Source organism: Pleurodeles waltl, chromosome 5 (assembly GCF_031143425.1).
Source record: "Pleurodeles waltl isolate 20211129_DDA chromosome 5, aPleWal1.hap1.20221129, whole genome shotgun sequence".
NCBI lineage: Eukaryota > Metazoa > Chordata > Amphibia > Caudata > Salamandridae > Pleurodeles > Pleurodeles waltl.
In genome coordinates, this window is record NC_090444.1 from 613,539,460 (window position 1) to 613,559,281 (window position 19,822).

Here is a 19,822-nt window from a genome sequence, read left to right on the forward strand (position 1 = left end):
GTCTATGATCCTAGAGTTCGGCTACCTACTCCTCCCACAAGAGTGCACAGACATCCTCAAGGAAGCATACAGACCTGCTATTGCAATTGCTATGCAACAAAACGGAAGAGGCTTCTCTGTTAATGTATGCAAAGCATATTAATCCATTGAACTCTGAGGTTCAGGACATCATATGCTACGTCCTTCATCTTCAACACTCAGGGTTAGCATACACTTCTATTAGACTTCGTTTAGTTGCCTTAGCTCCTACATGCAAAACAGTCAACACTTGCTCAGCATATTTTTTATCAAGGCATTAATGTTTCATGGAGGGCCTTGAGCCATTCTCCAAGGGTGCCACCAGCCCCTCAATGGAGCTTGAGCATAGTCCTCACCAGACTCATGGGTTCCTCTTTTGAACCAATGCATTCCTACCGCCGGAAGTTTCTCTGATAAAAGTTTGCATTCTTAGTTTATAAAACCTCATTCAGGCGCATCAGTGAGCTGCAGCACTCACATTACCAGTACCATACATTGAGGTCTGTGACAATATAGTAGTATTACAGATCAATCAAAACTTTCCTCCCAAGATTATTTCTCCTTTTCATCTCAACCAGATTATTGAGCACCTGGTCTTCTTTCTACAACCAGTCAGTGGCAGAGAGAGCCCTCTACACTTCAGATGTCAAAAAGGCTTTCCTGTGCTACATTGATATGACCAGGTCCTTTAGTAAGGCAGACCAGCTGTTAGTGGCTTTTAACAACCCCAAAAATGTAATCTTATTTCAAAAGCAGGAATTGCTAGATGGATAATCAGGTGTATTCAGACCTGCTATCTTAAAGCCAAGTGAGATCTTCCTTTACATTCCCCCCCTCCAAACACACACACTGAAGAAAAGGCTTCTTCCGTGGCTTTACTTGAAAAAAATCCAATAGTTGATGTTTGTAAAGCAGCTACTTTGTAAACACCACACACATTTATCAACTACTGAGTGGGTGTTCCTGGTAGGCTAGACGGTCCTAAGGACCCATTTTCAGGCATTTTCTTGCATCAACAATCTAACTAATGCTTAAATAGACTACTTTCCTAGCTGGGCGCAGAGCATGTTTATCTACAGCAACACTGGATATGAACAGAAAATGTTATCCTGTAATAATCTGTTCGTAGTGTGTTGTGCAGTAAATTCATATGCACCCACCCTCCTCCCCGGACGCATGTGGTTCTGGTTCTCTTCCTTTCTTTCTCTTCAGTTTTTACAAGCAATGCACTACTTTCTTCTACCAATACATACTGTTCTCACTCACTGGACTAATCCATCTCAATGGAGTGGTGCTTATGGGCAGTGCAGATATAAGGTGTCACCATATACCTCTTGATTCAAGAGACTGCTTCGAAGAAGTGTTACGTGCATCAAAAGGTTAATCTCTGGCTCCCAGCCCTACTCTTTATGATTTGTTCCGTTAACAGCCCCATCTCCTTCCTGAGACGTGTACAGAACCCTTCCTTGTGATCTCATACTAAATCAAAGAGCACCCTTTGAAGGGTACAGATGAGCCTTGTTTCCTTCTCCAGCATCTCCCACCCAGTTCACAATTATGTAGCAATACACAAATCTGTCTGGGGGAATTCCTCTCCCCCCATGTCTTCACCAGGCAGTCCTAGGCTTTCCAAAATGGAACCCAGTTTCCTCCATCTAATGTACTATTACAGGCACACTTGCACTCAGTGTATGTACATAGCACACACATTATCCAGCACTGTTACCTCCATGTGTTGTGCCACCCCAGGCACACATACATTCAGCACACAAATTTACTCTGCGTGCACTGCTCAGTGCTATAGTCTTTCTGCATTTCGCCATTTTCAGGCACAGATACAGCCAGTGCACACATTCCCCATGAACACACTGTACAACACTACACCTTTCATGTACTGTACTCCTTGCAGGTACTCATACACCCAGTGCATGCACCCACCTTGCATGCACTACATGTGACATGTACTGTATTCCTGGCAGTTATATATATACCCAGTTACAATCACCATGCATGCAGTGCACAGTACTGCTCTAACCCTGTATGTATTGTTGGAAATGGCCCTTACTGCGGGGTTATCCCCAAACCTTTTGCCTTTCTCCTCTTATTTTTCTGAACCTCTTTTTGTTGGCTTTGGGACTCTGGGCACTTTACCTAAACAGTGCTAAAGGGCATACTCTCTCCCCTAAAACTTGGGATAGTTGGCTTACACATGTTTGGCTTATTTTATTTACTGTACGTTCCTTGTGAAGTGGTATGCCTTATGCCCAGGGCTTGTAAACTAAATGCTACTAATGGGCTTGCAGCGCTGATTGCACCACAGACAGAAGTAGTCTTTGAAACTTGTCTCAGGCCTGCCACTGCAGTGCCTGCGTGCGGAGTTTACTGCCACATCGACTTAGCCAGTCAAATTACTTGACAAGGCCTGAACTGCCTTTTTACTATACCTAAGTCCCCCCTAAGGTAGGCCCTAGGTAGCCTTATGAGCAGGGTGCTGTGTATGTAAAAGGTAGGACATATATGTTTGTATTACATGTCCTAGTGGTGACAAACAGCCTATTTCTTTTTTCACCACTGTGAGTGCTGCTCCCTTCATAGGCTAGCATTGGGAATTTCTTTAAAGGTACTTATGTGGTAATTTCTGATCTGTGAGGAGTACCATGGCCATGTTTGAAATGGTAGTGAAAAATCCTTATTGGTGTAGGTGAACTTTTTGTTACTACTGTGGACATGCCTCATAGAAAGTGGGCATTTCACTGTGCTTACGACTCATGTGCTTTGCAGCTTGACTCCAATCCAAATCTAGGGTAGAGTGACACCTGGGCTTTGTGCATATCTTCCAGACAGCCCTCACACACGGAGGGTGGAGGTGTAACAGAATTGCGTCTGTATATTGAGTGATTTTCTTGGCCTGGGAGAGAGGGAGGCGAGGTATAGGCTGTATCCTGCCTTCACACAAAGGGCTTGTTTACTCACTACTGATGTCTGGAGCCAGGAAAGGGAGTGTTGTGCACTTCTAAAGTTCTTTTGAAGTGCCCCCGGGGTTGTACCCCATGTTTTTAGACACTACTTGGGATTTGTAACCATACGCTGCAGGCTCTACATGCTGTACATGGCCAGAGACTGATGTGCTGCCAGAAAGAGCTGCCATTGTGACTACTAGCCTGTTGGGCTGAGGGAAGGAGTGCCTCTCTACAAAGAAATCCTGTGTGCTGACCTGCTGGCTGCTCACCTACCATGTGCACCCCCCCAGTTGTTCTCAAGAGGCAGATTAGCAAGCTCCCTCCCACCCCTGTTTGCTGTGAGGAGCCTGGGGTCCTGAAGACCCAATCTCTACAGTGGGTTTCTGATTGGGACTGTGGCCCTCAACTTAGCACTGGAAGAGCGCTTCCTAATTCTCCATTTTGTGGCCCTCAGTTCGTGATGAGCGCTTTTGCCAGGTGGGGGTTGTGTGGGCTGAGCAGTCCTTCTCAATCTGGGCTGAGCAGGAAGGCCCTCTCTAATGTCAGTGTTGGGGGTGCTGTCTTCCTGGTTACCTGCAGCCTGTAGGAATCACTTCTCTGCTTAAAATCCTAGGATGCCCCTCTTCCCCCGGCCGATGGGGACCACGACGGTCAACTACCCGACACCAGAAGAGGTCTTCAATGCGACTGGCACCAACTTGGCCCTGGAAGGGTCCTGGAGATGCGGACCAGTCAGACGTCTGAATGAACAGACCGACGCTGCCTTGTTGGCAGCTGCACCACCCATTCGGGGGCAGCCACCCTTCACAGTATTGGTGCCCCCACTGTGCTAGGGTCAGTGCCCCTGCTGTGCTAGGGTCATCCCTGGGGGCACCTTCCTGTTCTCTTCCTAGCTGCCGGAGTCGCGTGTCGCTGAGACGTCTCTGTGTGTGTCCGACTCGGCAGAGTAAGGGGGAATGAAGAAAGCTGCCACAGCAACTGCACCTTGGGCCATGAGTGAGAGGCCCATCTGACTCAAAGCGGCTATTGGATTTGTGTGGAGTCTCTCTTGTGGTGTATTTTTGTGAGTGTGAATGTTGTGTAAACGCTTTACACATGGCCTCTGGGATAAGCCTGGCTGCTCTTGCCAAGCTACCAGGGGGGTTGAGCAGAGGTTATCTTGGGTCTGTAGCACCCTTACCCTAACTTGAGTCGGGAGATCTGCCTGGCTTAGCTGCTTACCCGCGCCCACCAAAAACCACATTTCTAACATGTACCTTTCCCAGACCCACTTCCAACCAGTATAGAGTCACCACTCCTGAACTGGGCAGCACCTCACACCTGCTTCATAGGTGAGGTAAGCACACAGCAGCGGATCTTCAAAAACTAAGTGAGCCCTTAGGTCACACTCCAGTGACACAGGTTAAAAAGGACCTGTTCACTCCTACTGATCACAAGATAATATGATGCCACCACGGTGCCATGCTGCTTAACACCTGGTGAAGGCAGTAACCTTCCATTACTATAAGGGTGGCACTTTCGGCATCACTCCCAGTTCAAGAAGACCGCAGTCCGTGATACAGGCCTACATCATGGCGCACAAGCATGATCCGTATTTGGCTGTGACAGCAAAAATCAGCATTAGGGATCCAGAAGTCAGTACAGGTTGGTACTCAGGGCAGAGGTACAGTTTTATTCTTACCACCCAGAGGACTTTTCCATCCCAACAGTTTGCCACTTAATTATCTAGTGATATAAATATTTCTGCTCTCTTTGTTATGGTTTTTTGGTTTAGGAAGCATAGTGCCCTATGACTTGCTTCAGTTCATTGCACTATCGTAAGTTACAGTTTGTTTCCTCCAATTGCCTTGGCATCTGTGCCTTTGATGACCAGATCATCTCACCCTTCACAAACACCCCTCAATCCCCCCACCTCAAAACCCTCTGCCACCTTCAAGATGCCACCATGATTGTGCTCACACGTCGGTCACAGAGAAACGCATCTTGGGTCAAAGAGCACATTCCATGCCCCATGGACATCTACTGTGAAACACAAAGGTCGGAAAAGCCAAGTCCGTACAGCTGCCTTCGCCAAAGGGTAAGGAGGTCTAGAAACAGGGATGGCAACTGAGGTGAACAACATGCATTTGGGGCGGGGTTTTGGGAGGGATACGTGCCCAGCGTCACAAACCTTGGCAATGCAGAGATGATTATTCCGGCAGCCTAGTGATTCACTGTTTCATCTATCTGGAACCACCTATGTTCAGCAAAGGTCTCTGGTGAAAACTTGTGAAATGCATTCCTGGATGTAGCTAGAAGGGGACTTTGTTGAACAAACATTCATTTGACACTTAAACATGTCCTCTCAATAGTCACATCTGAGCTTCTTGTAGTGCTTGGTGTCCACTCCTCCCTTAGTCACCCCACGCACTGAGCTTATTATCCAGGTTGGTGTAGCACTTACAAGGATAGGAATCCCTCACTTTGTTTCTGGCCAGAGCCTAACTGAAATGAAAAGTGTAGAGAGCTATCAAAAGAATATTGAGGGAAGTGATGGCTCACTAGTCAACAATTAATGTACACTACCATATTTTTAATATTTTCCAATCGCAAAAGTCTGATCAAATCCTACAGTTCAAAAAAGCATGAATATAAAGTGTTCTCTTTCAGGTTGTACTGGTTTACCTCCTCTGAGTGGTTTAATACCCCTTTTCCCTCTTCGTCTGCATTAATGATTCCATTGTAACTCGAATATTTGATTATCGTTAATAATGTGCTCTTATATTCCACAGGATGAAGTGGCACACACACTTACGGAAAGCAGAGTGCTGAAAAACACCAGACATCCCTTTTTAACAGTAAGTGCTTAAATGTAATTGATTTTCATTGTTTTTCAAAGGAGTTGTGTGACAGGACAGTAGACATGCTTGTAGCTTAGATAGCACATTGATGGAATGACCAGGATGACCGGTTTCAAATGGTTAAAAGGGATGACGAGCTAATGTTTTCTGTAAAATCCTAAACCCTGGGTTTTTAAGCACAGTGGTATTTAACAAGTGTTTTGGGCTACGGAGTGCACCGCTGTTTTACTTCCTTTGACGCCACATGGCATCATGTGCTACAAGTCACAGGAGGTGACATGGCTCTAAAATGTATTGCTTCTCCAAAGAGATATCTGAATCCTCGCCACAACGTTTGAACAGAGTCCTGTGACCATTCCCTTTTGGTTGCATCGTATATTAAGTATCGTTTTTCTGCTGAAACGTTGTATCACCATGGAAGAAAATCAATTGCTGTTATCTCTTCCTTGCTTTTTTGCCTAGTGTGTACATCATAGGATGAGTCAACAAACTTGAAAAAGCCCCCTGTTGCCTACATGGAATTAAATCATAAACTCTTCCCACTCTTGCGATGTCCATGAAAGTCCTCAAATACAACATAGTGCCCCTGAAAATATAATATAGAGCAGCAGACCAGGGGAAATAGATGCAGCAAACAGAAACAAGCATTTGCAATGCAATGGGTCTTGCATTTGTTGAGTTAGAGTTATTGGTGTTGTAAATTCATAACTGGACTTTTCTTGCCACATACATTGGTCAACCATGCCTTCAAATGTAACAGTAAAAAAAAAAAAAAAACTTATAATGCAAATATGAACACACTTACACTTCAGGCAATATAATATCATCAAGGCCTTTCTAATAAAGTCTTTGAAACGTATTTGTTGCTGGATTGAATACAATGGTAAGGTAATGTTGGCATTTAAAGATGTCATTCAATTAACTTCCTCTCAAGCAGTGACTTGTGACCGAAGTTAAATAACTGAGGGAATGGGAGGGAGGAGATGGGGATGGCAGTGCAAGCTGATTCAAAGTGCCATAGCCGCCATGAGTATAAAAAGTAGCTCACATAAAACGTATGGGCAAGCATGCGATAATCCATGTAACAGGGTCAGTCAGCAAAGTGATAACAAAACCGCCCCAAGGCATGACAAATGTAAAGCATTTATCAATGCCCTCAAGGGATTTTTGAAAGGCAAACCCACAAACTAATGAAAGTGATCGGTGTGACCAGGGGGGGGGGGGGGGGTCAAAAACCCACCATACTTACAACAGGTCGAAGCACTTGCGGGCTCGACCTAAAAGCTGCCAGCTCAGATGCTTCCTGCCGGTATTACTTCTAGATTTGTTTTAGAATATATTATGTTATAACCACATTTTACAATCACACAGTTCACACGGATGTGAATGCAAAAACAATTATTATAGTCTTCTTTATGTCTTATCTTAGCAAAATTTGTATCCCATATGAGTTTTCTTTCACAACAAAACATTGTTTTTGTTCTTAACATCAACACATAGTCACATTATTCGTAACAACAAAAGCTCTCTGGGATAATCACATCACTCACTGTAAAAAAATAAAATAAAAAAAAAGTAAATCAGTCCTCACATGCAATCATATCACAAACATACCACATCCATATGTGTCATACATACTTCACAACCCTAACAATTAAAACATCAAAGAAACAAAGGCCCAAACAAAGTCACAAAAAGCATATAGAAAAACAATTTTCTTCATAACATATTATTCATACTCCAATGCACCTAGTATTCTTATCCCTTTTAGTTAAATGGTAAAGATTAATTATAGATATCCACATACAATGTTTCAAACAAAGGCCTCTTTTATATCATATATACTTGTCTATGATGTTTGAAATGGAAGATGGTGAAGCCTGGATTGTTTCATTCATAAATTCTAGTTTTGTGATCTTGAAAGGCCCATATCCAGCGCTGCCGTGAGTTTCCAGTTATGTATCTTGCCGCCATCTTGTGTCCTCTTCTTTGCCTCTCCATGCCTTCCGACTGGGCTCCTTAGGGAGTGTGTTGTGCTGGTTATGATTTTCAACGTACCTCTCCCTTGTTTCCCCCTGAGGTTGGGTTGCCTGGTGTCCACGTTTGATTTTCACATCTGCTGGGGTGGGGGCATCTGGTTTCTGCACGTTGGCCACATCTTTGACTAGCCAAGTTGTGTGGGCTTAATTTCCCTCCTTTTGTTCACTGGCTTCGGTGTTTGGCATAGTTTGTTCATTGATCTCTGCTGGGCTTTGTCTTGCCTTGTTTGTGTATGTTGCTGGATAGCCTGATTCTTGTAAGATGAGCTTCTTGTCTTCCTGTCATGGGGTATGGTCCATTTTGCCCATGATGCACTTTCTTTGATGTGGTGATTTGTGGAGATATTTTTCCTATAATCTTTGTGTGTCTGGGACTGCCTTGAGCCTAACCTGTGTAAGCGGTTCTGGGCTTCGCCTGTGCACTTTATTTTTACTTGTAGTCATTTGGAGCTCTGCCTCCCTATCCATCTTTGGTCCCCCTACCCTTATTTCTTTAATTTTGTGTGGTTGTTGTTGGTTGGGTAGCCCATTCAGTCTATTGCCTGTGAATCTTGGACTGAGCATGATTAATGTGTTGGTTATGGCATTTTTAAAGTATTGCATTGCTGCTTAAAAGTTGTATCACCAAGGAAGAAAAATGAAGTGCCATTACCTCCTCATCATTTCCTCATCTTGGTTCATACATCATGCTCAGCTACCTCCCCCTCCTAGACTTCTGCTTCTATTTGTCCACAAGCTGTTGCTTGTTCGAGGTGCCTCGTGTCTGTGTGTGGGATAGTTTCCTTCCAACCTGGCCTTTCTCTCCCTTTTTTTTGTTTAGCTGGCTTTTGGTGGAGGACTTTTTGTGCTTTCATTTGTTGCCTGGTTTAGCCTGTGGTCTGAGTGTTTTGTTGTGGTGTGGACCAGTTTACGGATTGCTCTTCTGTTAAGTTCTCTACTCACTCTTGCCTATGTTTTGTTTTCCTTGTATTTCCCTTTGGGCTTGGTCTTCTCTTGCTTTCCTACTGTAAGCCTGGTTCTGTCTTCTTGCTTGGGATTCTGTGTTTTTTAGGCTTAGAGTTTTAGGGATGTTCTACCCTGACCGCTCCCCTCCCCAATTTTGCACCATTTGGGAATGGGGCTGAGTTTTTGCTCCAGGAAAGGGCTGTTACCCTGTGTTGTTTAGGATTCCTTCTGCTCTTGTGTTTTTCTGTTGGTGTATTCCTCTCACTCCCCTTTGGATTTTGAGATTGGTGGTGCTGTCCCTCACATAATAGGTGAGCAGGAAGGACAATTTTAAGAGGGACTGTATGCTCTCTACATGATACAATATCAAACTGCTTACTCTGGCTCTGCTGTGCTACAGAGCTTATAGTATCCCCTAATCTTTGTGGTGCGATAACTTGAAGAGGCGGCTGTCACTGAACAGGGGTAGTGGGGAGGGGGGAATAAAAAAAGAATAAATATAAATTTAAAAAAACAAAAAACTTACCTGGTTTGTCGGGAGACAGCTTTGTCTCCTCCATCCTCATCCCGAGCAGCCCTGTCCTCTTCTGGGAAGCAAACAGGCTCCCACACTCCCCTCAGCCAATCAAGACACTGCTGTCACCAGCATGACAGTAGCTTCATGATTGGTGTGAGCGGCCTCGTTACGCGCTCACACAGGGAGTGGGATCCTGTGCACTTTTTCCTCCCAGCTGTGCAGTACAGCCGGGTGGAGAAATGCTAAGTGCGCATACAACTCCTCCTCCAGCCTGTCCCTCCCAACCTGGCTCCAGATAAAAATAAAATGATAATAACATCCATTATTATTATTTATTTTTTCTTCTCCCCAAAACCAGCGGTGCAACGCTCCTCCACCTTAGCGGAGGAGCTGCCGCTGATTATATGGCTATATGATGTTAATCATTAGTTAAAAGGGTGTTAAACTATTACTCACATTTTGTGGCATGCTTCATTATTGGATCTGCGTCTGTGTGGGAATGAGCATCCACTTCATGAACATGAGATGTCATAATGGTTCAGAGGGGGAACAGTAAGAGAAAAAGTGTGGGTGTGTTACTACAGTGACCTCTAGTTCCTTGTCAGTCCATATCGTTCATTCCCTAGGCATGTGCTCTTTTAAACACTAAATTATAGAAACCACTCTGCATCCAAAACACCCTCAAAACTAAAAGTGTATGCAGATGGCTCATCTACTCTTTATTCTGCACCCACACCCAACAAAATAAAAGCAAAGGGGCATTAAAGTCACATCCTTAGTGTCTTGCAATGGTGTCAATAGGTTTCTGGCTAAAATAGTCATGAATGTTCCTCACGGTATGGTTTTGATTGTGCAGACTCCCTGTGCTCCTTGGTGGGGTTGGTGCTTAGCCTGCTCTAAATGTGCTTTATCTACTGTTGCATGACTTCTAGATGGATTTTTTTTGGGCTCTCTCTCCCCTGTTGTCCTTTGCGGGGTGTCTGGTCATGTGCTTTGCCTTGTGCATCCAGCTGGGTAGAAGGCATCAGCTGAACCTGCTTGTGGCTTGACTGTTTGATTTCTTGCTAATGAAATATAATACACTGTTCCAAAGCTGATACAAGGAAAAAGAAAAGGAGTCCTGATAATCAGGAGCAAAAGTCCTCACACACCACACATGGTGTCATGCTTCATCATCGGACAGCTCCTCGTCAGGCCGGCGCTGCAATGCCTGACGGGCACCCCCCGAAGGGGGGCTCTTTGCCGGAGATCTTTTTATTAATGATGAAGCCGCGGAACCAAATGTGGGTCCGAAAAAGAGGAGGAAAAAAGGAAAGGACAAAGTAAAATTGGCTCAAAACCCTCACTAAATGGTTTATTATTTGCTGTTGGGAATTGGTCAAGATTAAAAGAAGTTACAAGGGAGTGAAACAAGAGATAATGCTCAGGCACTCGTACAAAAAATCAGGGCAAAGGAAGACGGTAATTATCCGAAATCCCTCAGTATATGGTCAATATGCGGTCGACATGTTTCGCGTCTCTTATGGTCCAAAAGGATCCCCTGACGCTTCTTCAGGACCTACTAAATCATTGGATTATTCCAATTGAAAATAAAGGAAAAAAATATTATTATCCCTTTTCTCAGCTCCTGCAATCTAACGCTCAGTCAAGACGTCATCAGTCACTTACTAGAGATAAACCGGACTGGCTTTTCTTTCCTATCAGTCACCCAACTCCATTCTGAGAAAGGGTATCATGGGATCACGCAGGCCTGTTGCCCGGTTCACAGTGAATTTGTAGTGTTGCCGGAGCTCAGTGATGCACCTACCCCCGCGGCTGCGTTCCCTGATTTCTTGCTTCAGTTTCTTTGGGGCCCCTCTTCTGTTCATGATTTTTGGAGGTCCTCCACTTAACTGATCTTGACTATGCTCTGGTGTGCGTAGGCACATAGCTGTGCATGATATGTGTCTGTCACAATCTATAGTTCACTCCTTCCCTCAGATGCTAGCTGCTGTCCTTTGGGTTGTGCTTTCCCCAGGGCATTCTTGCTGTTGTTTCTTAAGTGCAGTAGTGTTGTCTAATCCAGTAGGTTGAAAACTGATCTGTGCCTTGTGAATAACTATTTTCCCTGTTCTGGTTTGTCTCTGAGGTTTGCCTTTGTTCCCGGTTTGGGCTGGTGTGCTCATGTACCCCTGTTTTATTTGTGGTCTGTGTTTGTGGCTTTCCCCCTTGACTCCCCTTGGCAGTTGGGTTTATTTAGAAGACTTAGGGCCTGATTACAATCTTATCTTGGTGGACGGGGTTACTTCGTCACAAACATGACAGATATACTGGCCACCGTGTTAAGATTCTATTAAGACCTATGGAAATCATAACACAGCAGATGAAATCTGTCACATTTGTGATGCAGTATTCCATCTGCCAAGATCGTAATCAGATCCCTAGCCTATGTTGTCTCACATTGCATTTCGGCCTTCTTGATTAGTATTCCTATCTTTGAAATCTCCACCTCCTTGTTGGTGATCTCTCCCCTGTTCTCTCCTTTTTTCTTGGGTTGGCATGTTCTTGCTCCTCTGGGACGCATATAGCTGCTGCCTTTTCATCACTATGGGCTTTATTTATTTGTATTGTTGACAGGAGATTGATTTGTTGGGGGTTGCCTTTGGCTTCCTTGGCATGCATGTTTTCTTGTGGGGGATGTCTTTTGGGGCCTGCTCATCTGGGTACAGTGAGTGTACTTTCCAACACTTGGACTTCTAGTACGTGTTGGCAGGCTTTAGGGCTTTGTTGGCTTTTAGGGTTTAGTCCTTCCTCTTGTGTCTGGACTTCCCCCTTTCCCGCTAGCTACCACGGTGGATGATTAATGGAAATTATATTTGCTTTGGTAGAGAGTCATATTAGAAGCCCTCCATGTAGGACGTAATGACAAAACAACAATGTGATTATTTACCAGTAATCTCATTACTTGATTCTTCTTTCTCGTTCCAGTCCGTAAGATACACCTGGCCTCCTTGATGTGAGTCTGGCTTCAATAATGGTTTGTTGGTCTGTTCACTCCACTCCGGTGTCTTGGTAGACGTGGTCTTTTACACATATAGGGTATATTTATTTTTCTTTTAGGGTGACAGCAATGTGTCTTCCTCCGGGTGTGGACACACCTCATGTTTCAAGACTTGGATAAGGTGGTAAAAATTGGAGAAATTAAATTACCAGTAAGAGGTCAAAGCATTAACTAGAAGCTGACCGTTCTTGCCAATTGAAACACATCAAGGTCGACATTTCGACTGAAATTTATAAGCAAAAGAAATGTGTGATTTGTGTCCTCAGAGTGTACACTTTCAAATTTAATGAATTGGTGACCCCTACACTTGTATGGTAGGATATTGTCATCTCAGCATTTTCGATCAAATCATTGTCCATCACAAATTTCCAAAAGACATTGTGAAATCGAATGTATACTGTACATCATATTTCTGTGTATTCCATCGTTGTGTTGTGCACCATGCATTCTCAAGGCTTTTGTTGTTTGATAATGCTTCTGTTGTATATCTGCTAGAACACATGTAAGTCGTGAACTGGTGAGAATGTGTTAGGTATTCATGCATTATTATTATGATCCTATTTGCTGACTACAGTCTTTACTCACCGCAAAGTACATGGAGCTTCTGAGAACATTGTCCCTAGTAAACTAGGATTGATTGGTTTAGTCAGCATAAGGAAGTCTCTTGCTTTGCCTCGTGGTAAAAATGGTCTAAGAAAAAGTTGTGTACAAGAAGGTTGATGGTTCAAACGACTAATAAAGAATAACTAATTTCTTCTCAAATGGTAGTCCGTCCTTAAAAGAACAATACTCTCGCTCCCCCTCCGTGACATCCTCTCCTTGAATCATGCTGTATGTCCTAGTTTAGTCGTCCGGCCCTGTTTCTTACACCTAACCATGTGATGAATGATTTGGCCAAAAGTACATTCATAGCTGTTGTATTGATAGAACAGCAGCAGATTTCACTGTTGGCAACCATAACAGCAATTCAATAGTTTAGACAGACAAGCATTGGCATTGCAAATAGGTCTCACCTTTTGGACCTTATAAGTGTGTAGCCATGCAGAACATTATCCTGGGTGCTGTGTCACCAAGGATTTATCTTATGCAGCTAACAACCATTGACAAAGCCAATACTCTTAGCTTGTTTCTGGTGTAGTGTCAGTTGTTGTATCTGGATACACCAATGTAAAGAGGCAGCAAAATACCAGTTGAGTGGCACACTATGATAAGCACAGATTTTTAGCTGATGTGTTTAAGCCACACCCTTGATTACACAGGCCATACCACTCTAACAGACCCCCTGTTTATACATCCCACCTAAAGCACTGCCGCTAATACTCCATCGAGTGACCGCTTTGGAGCGCTAAGGAGGTAAACAGTCTGTTAGAAGGGAGTGAGAAGATTAAATGACAGCGCACATAATGTTTCAAGTACAAGATATCTTGCAAGCAAGCAGTTGAATGTCGGTTCCTTGGTTTTAGTGCTACACAGGGTAACACACAAATCAACCTAACATGATTAACCCCCAAAACAAGCAGGAAAGGATAATAAAAAAGAAAAGTGGGGTGGGATAATAAAAAAAATAAAGGCATATGCCGCTAGCACAAATTTGTTGGAATTGCATGACGCACTCGCACAGTGAAACCATGCTGTTGCCGTGACCCATTACCCCTTCCCTTCCCCATGCACAGCCTATGATGGTCCGAGCAAATGAAAAGCAGGACAGGTAATAACCACAAAAAAAACAGCTCTCAGCTGAATGAAAACAGCAGTGCTCCTGAGAATCTTTGAACCGAAAGGTTGAACTCCGACATGGCAGGTTCACGATTTTACCATTCCCAAGTCCATGTAGACCGATTACTTTTGCAAAAGTAGCAACTGGTGCGTGCAGCACTGTTAAGGGCAAAATTACAAAAGACCACAAATGTATCAAGACATGAATCAGACCAGTACTATGCACACTTGCTGAATTGTCCTGAAACACTGCCTATATCCCAGTGATTCTTATCAGGGACAGCGGGCACCTCTCTAAGGCGCTATGGATGGCCTCACCAATGTTTTGTGAAAAAACACTCCCTGCCTCCATGGCTTCTCTGGCAGGAGCCCAAGTATCTAATCAGTCATCCCAGTAGCACTTAATACCATCATTTTAGACCATCCCAAGTTGTTCTTAATGTGAGCCATGATTACGACTCTGGTTACCACGATCTGTGATGGGTGCTTTAACCAATAACTCTGCATCATTTCAGGAAGAACCCAGGACCTGAATGCTGCTTTGCAATAGCACAATATTTGACCAGCGCCTGCTGGGTTAGGAAGCGGTTGGGGTTCACACTGACAAACAAACCCTGTAAGAGAAGTATGAATTCTGATAAATGTGCAGAGTTTGTACATCTACACAAAACATTTATTTCCCTCTGATAGGCTGTCATGTGAGTGATGCGATCACTGCGTTTTGGGGCCTGCCTCAGGCTTGTTACTTCCAGGCAGCTTTGGGCGTGCATCCTTTGCTTATAATGTTCCTAGTTATGGGAGTCAGGTAGTCTAGTCGATGAATGCATTTGCAGCAGAAATGTGTGTAAATTTAAATATTACTGCCTTCAAAACCAGTGAAACAGGACCAGTTCTCATTCTTAGGGATGTAAGCTGAGCTTAGATCATTGCGTAACACAGTGACACATAATGTCCAGGGACATGGGCACCATTGGTGTGGCAGATGCAGTTGCACCACAGCAGAGAGCCTTGAGGGGGCCAATGACCCTGAAAATTGCTGACCGTTACTACCACAGCAGCAGTAAAGGGGCATTTTCCTTGCCTGCACCAGGTCCCATAATATTGTTGCTACTGTACTGCTGATGTCCACAGCACTAAGAAGCAGAAAAGTTAATAAATAGCTAGCGCTTTCTGAAACGCATAGTATTATGGATAATGTATTGTGCCATATCCGAGTTGACAACCAAAGATAGGAACGTGAGGGTTGGCATTCCTCGTACCTCGTGTGTTTCTTGTAGGACTCAGTGGCAAGAAAGCTGTAGGGTATAGGACGCAGTAGGGACACTGGAATAGTAGAGAGGAACAAATATTCAAAGCAAGCTGCTTTCCTATAATCAAAAAGGCATGCACATCACAAAAGCAGGGCACAATAAAATATGAACACACTCTCAGTTCCCACACTTCACCACACTGAGTGACCTTGGGCAAAATACTTGGTGTCACATAGAAATCTTGCTAATCACCTTATAAAAGAAAGTCTGTATTGCACTGAGCCTCCGCCAGTAGCTGAGGAGAGTGGGAGAAGAAAAGGGAGCAAAGGTGGAGCATCTTACCCCCAATCAAGCCTCCTGCAACTTTCTTCCGAAATAGACGGCGCTCATCCCATCGATGGGTAGCGTAATAGGGAGTGCGCCTGCAGGCAGCAGCAGACTGTCACGGTCTCTGAGAAGGTCGAACTCCAGCCGAGGTGGTCTCAAGCAGATCATACAGAGTCCTGTCCTGGAGTCTAGGTCAAAAGCAGCAGAAAGCAACACCACCTGAGGACTTTATTGGAGCACTGCAGTGCGGGGCAGTGGTGGAGGATGCTAGTGCACTGTAGCCTTCAGGGGAGGGAGCGGCGGCATCAGACACCACCCAAAGCTGCTTCCTGGGATCCTGCCGCGAACATGATGAGCGGATGATATAGAGACCATGGCTTGGGGGGAAGCTGACACAGCACTCCCTGTTTTTGTTTTTTTGTGTGATGGGCCACCGGCACAAAGCAAATAAAAAGTGAGACAGGATAATAAACATGAAAGGCATCGGGTAAATGTGTTTTGTTAAGAAAGCACACGTTTACTGAAAGTCGGGTGCCAAGCTGTCCAAGTACCCAAAGTGTAATGCAAGTAGGAAGAAGTAATAAAGTACTTTCCCGAAGAAACAGATAAACAAGCAAAGCGTAAAGGTACAGTACTTGGCCTGTGCTCCATGGGAGGAAACAAAAGACAAAAAGGTGAGACAAAGAGGAAGGATTCACCATTAGTAAGCAAGGATTTTTAAAGGACACTGACACAGACAAAGGAAAAGCAATGGGTGGACCTGAAGCCGGCAAAGTATATGCAACAGGTCGCTAGGTGACAGCTCAAGCGCTGTCTAGGCTCGACCTAATAAATTATAGGTACCATGAATGGAAGGTCATTATGGCAAGCAGTTTAGCGCAGTAATTGTTGAGATTTAGTACTCTATAAAAAAAAAGAAAATGCTTTTTGCTTCCTTGTTTTATATTTAAAAATGTTTACATAATTGTATGAGTAAATGTGTGCAGTGGGCACTTTGGCCAAAATAATAAGATTTTTGCACACTATTGCTCTTTCAACAAGTAAAAAATGGATAGTCAGGTTGTCACAGAAATATTATTACACTCATTTGCTTGGATATGGGCTTATGTCCATGCAATGGAATGTGTTAATGTGCTTATTAAAACATACAAAGTACAAGAACAATTCTACAATATAAAATACTTTCTTGCTAACGTATTGTGCACAGAGAATAGAAGGAGAACCCCCTTCTGGCATAACAGTGTTCTGTCCATGTGCCAATCCATAGTTTTTATGTTGTAACCTTGCTTTATGCCTAGACTTTGGTGTGCATTCTGTGACAAGTAACCATTTCATGTACTACTTTTAAGGAAACTATATTTTCCATTAAAGACCCCGAGGGCATTATTATCCTTCTTTAGGCTTTACTGCTAACTCAGAATCAAAAAACGCTAATCAAATACTCAGGCTCCCTTAATTCCATGTAAAGTAATGTGCTTGAACACAAAAGGTTTTGATTACAATAACCACAACAAAGACATATTTCAACAAAGCATGTGAAACCCCCAGTTCTAGAACACAACGTTCCACTGACATCTCTTTTATATAAGAAGCTAAAAAAATTAAAAAAGAAGGACCCACGGAATTTAGTTCAATAGGATGTGATGGATGAAAAACGTGACCTCACTGTTGTGGGAGAAGCATATAAAGAGGTGGTCCTGTAGCAGGAAAACATATGTGATCATTGGTGAGGACACTGGTTGGTTGGTTGTGATTTAGCAGCTTATTTGTCATGCAGATAAATTACCATGATTGAAAAGTTATAATAAAGCCGTCATACAAGAAAAGCCAGACAGCATGCCAGGGTTGGCAGAGCATAGAGAAGATTCATGAGTGAGCGCACAGTGGTAGGATTTACTCCATTTGCTACAGCATCATCACTAAGGATGATATTATTACTTAATTTAGTTAGACATTAATAATTCTTTACCAGTGAACTTAGGGGTTTCTAATAATGTGATGACTGACACTGAATTTTCCAAAATGCAAAACCCTGTTAAGCTTCAGTCACCTGACGTTACGTCGACACCAAAGGTGCTCATAAATCTTTCATGCAGACATTACCTTTGCGATAAATTATTCCAATATGGTCAAAGTTTTCATATCTAAACAATTGGTGCCAGTTCACACACAGACTGCATGTCACATTTTTGCACAGCAGTGATTCTTGGTCTACTTCACCTACACTATAGGGTCATTATATTGGTTCTTTTCTCCGTGAAAATTTCAGGGACCACAAAGTGCTATGGAATGGATCGCATTTTACAACTAAGATTGGTCAACAAATTAATATATTAAGTATATGTGAAGTACATTAGGCTGTACAAAAAACAAAGAATATTTTTAGTTTTCAAACCAAGAATGATTATTAAATGTTGTGGTTTACAGAAAGCTACAATCAGATTAGTATTGATTAAAATCAAATTATAAATGCATCAGATAAAATGAAGTTCAAATCAAGTCAGTCTTAGAAAACAGAGGACAAACCAGTATGGGGTCACTTAAAAAAGAAAGGACAAAGGTAGGGTCAGCCAACTCTGCTCTAAACTGCACCAAAACTAACTCTGAACTGTAATCTACTGAGTACTAACTTAAAACACATCATTCTAATATTTGACACCCCTACTCATAGTTCTCATAAGATAGTTCAATCAGGTTAAAGCAAGATGATACAGTTATGAGTTTGTTAGGTTCTCACGACTCCTCACAATACAGGCTTCCTCTCAGTGTCCATTAAATTACACGATCTGTAACAGGATGAGATGCAAGCACCAAACTGTACTGTGCAGGTGTCTTCTAAAATGCTCCACTCATTAAATCATTCCATGATTCTCACAAAGAAAGCATATCTTCACATAGGGAAAAGAGAACATTGTGTTCATTAATTAGGATTTTGGCTTCAGCTGGAAAAAAAAACATTCATGTGTTTCAAAGTAGGCTAGCAACCAGCGTTGGCCATTTTGAACTTCAGGCCTCCATTAACTATAATTAACATTAACGTAAATGAACATGTTTTCTCTGTACAAGCAATATTAGCGTTAATGTTGTGTTAATGCAAACATTTTAATATTTGAAAAAAATGATTCCAATTGCATGCATTGAGTTATCTGCGTATACCTTTTCCGAATGAATTTGTGGAGAAAAATGCTTGGCACATGTCATACGCCAGATTCTGAGCAAGAAGAGTGCTTGTGGACCCATTTAAAGTTTAATTTGCTAGAAATAATCATAACATTATCACTGCCTTGGATTATTTCTCTTACCTACATATTTAGAACAAATAAACCTGTAAATTTGTTTGCTCTTAGTGCATACTCACAGATTTCTGAGAGTGCCACCAGTGCCACAGTTATAATCAAATGTACTCTGAACCAATCACTTTGTCTGCTTAAGCAAAGAATGGAACTCCATATCCCTGTCATCCTTATTACTATCTCTAAAGGATTTTAAGAAGGAACTAAAACGATTCCTTCTTAATAGGTATTTTCTGACATCTTCCATTTAGGTACTGATTTGATGTGATTTCCTGCATAATGTTTTGTATTCCCTTCACATTTTTAAGTTATTATGTTTAGTTTCTTGGCCATGGAATATACATTTTGTTGCTGATTTTCAATGTATATCCTGGTCCTGGATCTTTTTTCTTAATTATTCTGTTTGTCTCTGTATGTGTTCTTTGCTAAGTACCATGATGCTCTATGATCTTGCACACGCTATATAAGATAAACAAAAAAAGCTCCTTGTAATAGATTGAACTGGACTCTCCCATTCATACCAACTGACACAGGTATTGCTTGTCGAATACTCCAGAATTCTTGAAGTTGTGTCAGATATGAGCCTTCCATTCTTAAACCGAATATATTGAATGTATGTCATACATTGCACTGTGAAGCCAGATTATGAGCCTCATTTCGTTGGGAAATAATTTGCTGACTTGCCCCTTGCATGGGTCATAACCACCATAAAATCACTCACTTGTAGCCGTAAGCAAATGGTATGTTTGAACGCTTCATGGCCAAACTGAAGAAGGTGTGGCAAACTAATAAAGACTCTGCCCATATGTGAACCACTGGCACAGGCTCTCCCCATAGTACCCCTAAGAAATCTCATCTGGTACTGCTATTCAAGACT

General features: G+C 42.9%; 1 protein-coding gene across 1 annotated transcript in view; it reads left to right on the top strand.

Moving 5' to 3' along the window:
* The window catches only part of AKT3 (AKT serine/threonine kinase 3), a 734,901-nt gene that overhangs the window by 430,453 nt on the left and 284,626 nt on the right, over positions 1-19,822 (top strand). The window contains exon 7 of the mRNA XM_069234462.1: positions 5,750-5,815. Within this exon, the coding sequence (XP_069090563.1) occupies positions 5,750-5,815 (66 nt within the window). The remainder of the gene's footprint in view (positions 1-5,749; positions 5,816-19,822) is intronic.